The 7,239-nt window shown below is 43.0% G+C and overlaps 1 protein-coding gene across 1 annotated transcript; it reads right to left on the reverse strand.

The window, feature by feature from the left end:
- Positions 1 to 2,656: 2,656 nt before the first annotated feature.
- On the reverse strand, positions 2,657 to 6,963 carry bcl6ab (BCL6A transcription repressor b). The gene is made up of 9 exons (XM_079243490.1): positions 6,924 to 6,963; positions 5,279 to 5,450; positions 4,959 to 5,180; positions 4,065 to 4,877; positions 3,868 to 3,992; positions 3,599 to 3,763; positions 3,355 to 3,485; positions 3,111 to 3,248; positions 2,657 to 2,922 (listed from the first exon to the last, which is right to left on the reverse strand). Exons 1-9 carry the CDS (start codon positions 6,952 to 6,954, stop codon positions 2,779 to 2,781), a joined length of 1,941 nt encoding a protein of 646 aa, XP_079099616.1. The 5' UTR covers positions 6,955 to 6,963; the 3' UTR covers positions 2,657 to 2,778.
- Between the last annotated feature and the right edge of the window lie 276 nt (positions 6,964 to 7,239).

Below are 7,239 nucleotides of genomic sequence, written 5' to 3' on the forward strand. Positions count from 1 at the left end.
AACTTCCAGTTAATAATAGCCGTTAGTTTATAAGTGTTAAAAGATTTCACGTTTTCTACTGTATTTTTTACACCCAGCTGGACAACATGACATGAGATGGTGAGATACAGATAGATTTATTGATACGTCTCGGACTCTTCCAGCCTCGCATCACTTGGAGCTTTGAACCTGATCATCCAGCAGGGGGCGCTGAAACCTACACGATGCTGGAAAAGAAGGAAGAATCTGATAGTAGTGTATGTATGTATATTTATATACATGCATACATATATATATATATATATATATATATATATATATATATATATAAGATTTAAATCAATATTTTCTTAATTTGGAGATGTTTGTGATGTTTGTGTACATCAGGGTCCAGTTTTACATATTTATGTATAATGGTGCAGACAAGCAAAGATTTCTGGTCCCAGTCTTAGTTACCAGCAGCCAGAAAGAAAACATTCGTTCCCATTTCAGTTCCCGCTATGAAAACACAGTAGATAAAATGGTTTGATAAGGAATATTATCTTTGATCATTCAGAAAAAGCTTTTAGCTGAAGACCGTAGAAGCCGTGTTGGAAATGGTCTCCATGGAAACATGGCTGTCAAGATGCCATCCTTAAAGGTGGAATATGTAAGATTTTCAATATTTTCTAAATAAATTAACTGATAAAATAACTACAATCATAATTAGAAAGTTTTTTTTTAACATGTAGGTTCCAGTCTCTCCATATTTGATGTGTTATTAAATTACAAGTTTAATTAATGACAAAAAGCACCTTTTTATTACTGGTAGGCAAACATTTAAGAAGGGTCTTTGTCATTAATTAAACTTGTAATTTAACAACACATCAAATATGGACAGACTGGAACCTACATGTTTAAAAAAAGTCTAATTATGATTGTAGTTATTATTTTAGTTAATTTATTTTGAAAATATAGAAACTCTTACTTTCTCCACCTTTAAGGAAGCATAACAAGGAGAGAAGGCGGAGGTTTGCCACGTTAAAATATGGACAGAAAACAACAGGCAGAGAAGAGCTTCGTAAAGATGTCTGCACTACTGCTACTCAAAGAAAGCAAGCTTATTATAACTCTACAATCCTTTTCTTTACCACATAGATCCACTTATGTTTGCACATTTCACCCGTTTTCTTTACTCCTGTCACATATAATAAGGAAATGTGAGATGTTTATTTATTTATTAATTTACATACGTAGTCATTTTCAGCCAGATAAGTCAAAGTGAAACCCCACGAGCTTCTTCAAACACCCAGAAAGTCAGTATGAGTTGTGAAACTTGTGTACTTTCCATTCACCCACAAAAACACATGATATCATGTAAAAACATCAAACATCCCAGCTGGTAGCTTCCAGTACTTCAACATAACAAACCAAAGCGACACACCTGTTATGTAATGTGCATTTTATTACCATTATACATATAAATATAATTCACTTTATATATATTTGTCTGCTGTTACAAAGACATTTGCTTCCATATCACTAACATTCCTGAGTGTTTTAGCTTGAGGCCTGGTGTCTGCATTTTAAGAGCTTCACACATAAAACTATATGCATCCAAACTAATAGTACCTTAATATTCATACTCTGTGCTGTATGACAGGACCAAGTACCAATACATACACACATTATATATATATATATATATATATATATATAGAGAGAGAGAGAGAGAGAGAGAGAGAGAGAGAGAGAGAGAGATAGATATATATAGATATGTATAGATATGAACATGTGTTTCATCCAAGCAGCTAATAACTGCTGGGGTGTTTTCTATAATGTCACAATTAAAATGCATTAATAATCAGTCTGGGGAAATAAACAATAGCGTGAATGCTATGACTGTGCTAGATATGTTAATGCAGTATGAAGCATTAAGGTTATATTAAAAAAAAAAAAATCAAAGTTTAATGATCCCACTGTGAAAGTGGATCATCGCGTGTCAGCACCACATGTCAGAGGAAAGAGCAGAGAAAATGTACAAACAGAATAAGACCACAAGTGCCGGGAATGGGGTTTAACAGCTGCTGAGAACATTTTAAATAGAAATCCTTGAATGAAAAGTAGAAACATACATAGATGACAGCATCAAGAGTATGTGCAAAATACAAACATCAACCTGAAAAATGATTGAAAAAGGAAAATATGTACAATATGCTGCAAATTCTTTAACAAATCTGTACATAATACAGCCTGTACCACAAACCGAGACGGCAAAATAACAAGCCCTCGTGTTACCGACTGAAAAAAACCCAACGTACTCTGTGTAAATATATTCGTACCCTGCCGGCAGACGGCAAGTCTGAAAATATATTATCTTATTTACAGAAACGGCCGTATGCAAAATATCTGCAAACGGCCGTGAGAGACCACATTACAGGGCAAACAATCAGACCTAAGTGTATCAGTGATTCTTGAGCCGGGCCGCTCTGTCCAGACATTTAGTAACAAAACAGCTTAAAAATTCACATTCGAGACGTACATTCTGTTTGGTAGACATTCAACACGAAGCCATTAGAGTCTTTGAAATATCAAAGAGCTTACTTTAAGTAATGTGCATCATTTACAAGCACATGAAAGGCATATATTAGATTTAAGTTGCTGGGTTTTGTATTGACAGCGTCGTGACAGACAAACAGCAGGTCTGCAGGCGTTGGCCAGGCCTGCCGCCATGCCGCCGCCTCAGCAGGCGTTGGCCAGGCCTGCCGCCATGCCGCCGCCTCAGCAGGCGTTGGCCAGGCCTGCCGCCATGCCGCCGCCTCAGCAGGCGTTGGCCAGGCCTGCCGCCATGCCGCTGGGGGACCGGCGATACTGAGCCTTGGTGTTAGTGACGGCGCCGTGCTTCTGTCGGAGGTGAAGCCTGAGCTGACTCTTGTGTCTGAAGTGGAGGTCACATTTTTCACACTGGAAAAAAAGAAAAAGAAACGTGATTTCGAACCAGAGTTTCACCTCTTGATGCTGCAGCAACAGTTCACGGCTCCTTTGGATTATCTCTCGGGACTTCTAACTTTTCATAGGCGTATGAATCACGCAGGCGGAGGGATTTACTCTCCTTTTAGACAAAAGGCATGCAGGATACGTAGGAAGCTTACATGATAAGGCTTTTCTCCTGTGTGAATCCGCATGTGGCTCTTGAGCGTCTGAAGGTGGCGGAAGTGCGTTCCACAGATCTCACAGGGGTACGGTTTCTCTCCTGTGTGAATCAGCACGTGTGCACGGAGGTGAGCCACCTGGATGGAAATATTAAAAGATTTTAACCACATTTAAATAAGAAGCCCCAGCCTGGACTCTTTTTTTTTTTTTTCATGTGGACGTTTTCCTCCTTCGTCTTCTTACCTGGACAAACCTGGAGCCGCACGTCTCACACTTGTACGGCTTCTCTCCAGAGTGGATGCGCGTGTGTGTTTTGAGATTGGCCGGTCGGTTGAACTGAGCACCGCAGATGTTGCAGTGATACGGCTTCGCTCCTGCAAACAAAGTCAGCAACGATGAGGAAATGCTCATGAACTTATTGTTTGGACTTTAATAAAAGAAAAAGAAAAAAAAAAAGGGGGTGGGGGTGGGGGGGGGGTGTATGTACCGGTGTGGACGGTCTTGTGGCTGGCCAGGTTGCCCTTGTAGCGGAAGGCGGCCTGGCAGCAGTCACATTTATATGGCTTGTCACTGTGGACCTGAGCCATGTGGTCTTTGAGGGAATCCTCCTCCGGGAACTTGGAGTCGCACCCGTTACAGAAGAAATTATTTTCTTCAGAGAGAATTCAGTGAAAGGAAGAGAAAAAGGATGTGATTATTATTCATTTTAAAGCCGTAATGCGAGTTAAACGTACAACTCTTAGTGAGTTTATTCACCACAGCTAGAAGAATAATCAGCGTGCAGCTTTGTCGCGTCGTCCCTGCCGTACGAGTCCGGAGAGAGGCCACCAGCTTCCAGACGCTGAGGGCTGTCGCAGTTACAGGAGGAGCATCTGTGCAGGCTGAGTTCAGGAGGAAAGTTAGGCTTTGTCTCATTTACAGGTTAACGTTAGGAGCTGATTTACTGTCGGTACCTGATGCTGCTGCTGCTGCTGCTGCTGCTGCTGCAGCGGTGGGCGCTCCGATGCAAAGCCAGCTCCTCCCTGTGGTCACTGTCTCCATCTTCTGCTTGGAGCTCGGCATGTCCGCCTGCTGGGCTACTCCCGGAGGGGCTCAGGGAGGGCGACGACGGCGCTCTGACATCTCCACTGCTCCCCTGAGACTCCTTTCCATTCTCCCCAGAGGTCTGGTTCATGACAATGAACTTGTACTTCTTCCAGTTGCGGGCCTTGGCGTCTTTGGGGCAGTCTGTGGGCTGTTTGAGGCTCATGCTGGCATTTATGCTGCTGCTGGACTCGGTCGGGGAGTTTGGCTGGCAGTCAGATCTGAGGGGGCTTTGGGGGCTACAGATGACGCTTTTGCCGAAGCTGGGGGATGATCTGAAGTGGCCAGTTTGTGGGTGATGAATCTTGTCTTCGTCCATGGGAGCAGCTGGGCCCTGAAAGCTCCTGTGGGCTCCTGCTGTTCGGATGATGGCGGAGGGGAAAGTGGAGGGAGAGATGTTGGAGGTGGAATCCCGGTGGGCTGCGCTGGGCAAGCAGCTGATCTTCTGAGAGCCTTCAAAGTTTCCAGCAGGAACGGAGAGGTCGCCGTAGACATGATAGGAGCCGGAGGTGTTGATTCCCCTGAAAACGTTGGGGATAAAAGCTCGGCTCTCCTGCAGCTGGGACAAGCTCGATGAGTGTCTAAAATCTGTCTCCTTTTCTTCAACAGGCCTCACAACAGAGACGTCATCAGCATGACGTATTGAGTTATTCTGTGCCTCTTCCACGTGCACATTCAGACGCCTGAAGAAACAAAGCCCACACCAAGTCAGATTCTGACAAGTTGTCATAGAAACGGTAAAACGTGTCTCTCGTGTTCTTTACCTGGACGTCATGAACCTGTGGCAGGTGTCAGCTACATGCTCCATCTGGAGGTAGATGGCTGTATGCAAGGTGGCCAAGACCAGGTTGTCGTTAAGGTTCAGGCAGGAACTGTACATGAAGTCCAGCAGGAGAGCGAAACCTTTGGGGTCCACTTTGGGGTCCAAGCTGATGGCACTGAGGTTTGCATTTTCAGGTTGCATGAACACTGAATAGAAGAAGCCGCTGCAGAGAGATTAAAAAATAATTATTAATGCATGTTATTTCACAGTATTGGACGTTTGCAAATGAACTGCAGCATGAGATAAGGTGAAAACAGGTACCTGCAGGCCACTAGGATGGCCTTGTGAGCACGAAAATGCTGCCCGTCCACATGGATGGTGACATCGGTCAGCATGTCTCGGCTGCGCAGGCTGTGGAAGTTGAGCAGGACGTCGCCTGCATGGCGTGTGAATTGAATGCAGCCATCTGCAGTCATGGCCATGCTGTTGCAATCTGTGCAAAAAGCAACATATCAGTGATGCTTAACTTCAGCAGGAACTCACACAGACACATGCAAAGATTATTTTTTATCTTACTTTGAATGATGAAATGAATCTTTACAGACTAAAATTTCCATTTTATTCCCCTCAGAGTCAAAAATAATAACCTATGATTACGTAGGAGGGTATTACGTCACTCATATTACAGAATAATACAAGCCAGCGGTCTCTGAAACAAACAAGTGTCTTTACGGTACTTGAACAGAAGGTGGCGCCACTGCAAAGAGGAAAAACCCACTACGGTGTGTGGGTGTGTGTGTGTGTGTGTGTGTGTGGGGGGGGGGGGGGGGGGGGGGGGGGGGGGTTATGTACCAGTCTTTTATAACTTTCCTTATCTTTACAGGAATTAATGACGGTGTAATAAACAGGATACGATCAGAGTTATAAACAGTTTAAACACATTATTATGCGGCATTATATGATCACAACCACTGCAGGCATGAATCCTGAATGTGTTAAAACCATTAAAACATCCAAACTGGATCAGATGCAAAGACTGCACACAAACAAGAGCAAAGTGTGTGCTGGCAGCCTGGAAGCGTGTTTGACATTGAGCACATTCCGTCCTGCCTGCTCAGATTAACTTGCCAGTACATGGAGAGGTTTCCTGCCCCCCTCCCAGTATAAACTTATCTCATTTTACATTTCACTTCCCTTTTACTCAACACAGACACCTGACTTTTCTCCATACGTGTCCATAACCGATTAAACTGAGAAAATCTGACTTTTGTTTCTTTGTTTCTTTTATGTTTTTTTAAAAAAATAGTTTAGTGATTTCAAGGAGTGGTTTGGTTGCCGGCTGTGAGTCAGTCTGCGGAGCAAGTCCTGTCAAGTTAGAGGAAAAACATCAAAGCTGCACGAGCTCTGCCAGCATATTTATCTTTATCTTCTCTTTGTTTACAACAGTTTCATGCTAGAGTAGGAATAAATTAAAAATAAATGAATAAAAGCATTTTAAGCCCGTTGGAGACAGACGTGGAGGAAACGCGGAGAGCCTGTTGCGCCACCGCTGAACGTCAAACTTGTGAGGTGTGTGTGTGTGTGTGTGTGTCACGTCCAAAGGAAGAAAACGACACACACTTACAACACGACTAATAATGGCTTGAGATCAACATGGCAAACAGCACTTTGTATAACAAACAGCAGCCTTTTACAGCTAAACACATGTATAAATGGCAACATTCAAACCGACTAAAAGTGTGTGCTTCCGCCTACAATCTAGTCAGAATCAACCACCATATTTCCAACAAGACAGTACTTTCAGCAAAGAGCAACACAACATTTAGAAAAAGGGAGGAAAAGACCATTTAAAGCATAAAACAAATCAGCCCTATTTCAGTCTAAGCAGCAACACGAAGCACCTTTCACTTCACAACACTTCTGACCAAATGCTGAGAAAAGAGGAAGGCGAGAAAAAAAAAGTCACCTTGTAAAAGTTTCCTCGAAACTCTGTGCATCACCAGTTCTGAGAATCCAGTTCTAAGAAACACAGCAGCTTGATTCTCGGAATTTCAACAGAGGACTGAACCATTCCCAGCAAGGCAGGGGGTGTCTTTCTTTCCAACAACACAGCGCTCCCAGTTTACAGAAGCGTCTGCTTAAAACTCACAATAAGTGGTTAAATTAAACCATTTTTTGTTTTTTTTTTATTGTTTAGAAATAACTATGGAGAACTGTTTTATGTTAGAACCAACTAGTACCACCACGTAGTGGATGAGTCCAAGTGCAAGGTCACCTGACTG

The sequence above is a fragment of the Telmatherina bonti genome, assembly GCF_933228915.1.
Source record: "Telmatherina bonti genome assembly, chromosome: 7".
Taxonomy (NCBI): domain Eukaryota; kingdom Metazoa; phylum Chordata; class Actinopteri; order Atheriniformes; family Telmatherinidae; genus Telmatherina; species Telmatherina bonti.

Coding starts and splice junctions, on each gene's coding strand:
- bcl6ab (XM_079243490.1), bottom strand. CDS start 6,954: ATGCACAGAGTTTCGAGGAAACTTTTACAAG. Junction 3,249..3,354: donor GCGGCTCCAGGTTTGTCCAG/GTAAGAAGACGA, acceptor ATTTCCATCCAG/GTGGCTCACCTCCGTGCACA. Junction 2,923..3,110: donor CAGGAGAAAAGCCTTATCAT/GTAAGCTTCCTA, acceptor CTTTTTTTCCAG/TGTGAAAAATGTGACCTCCA.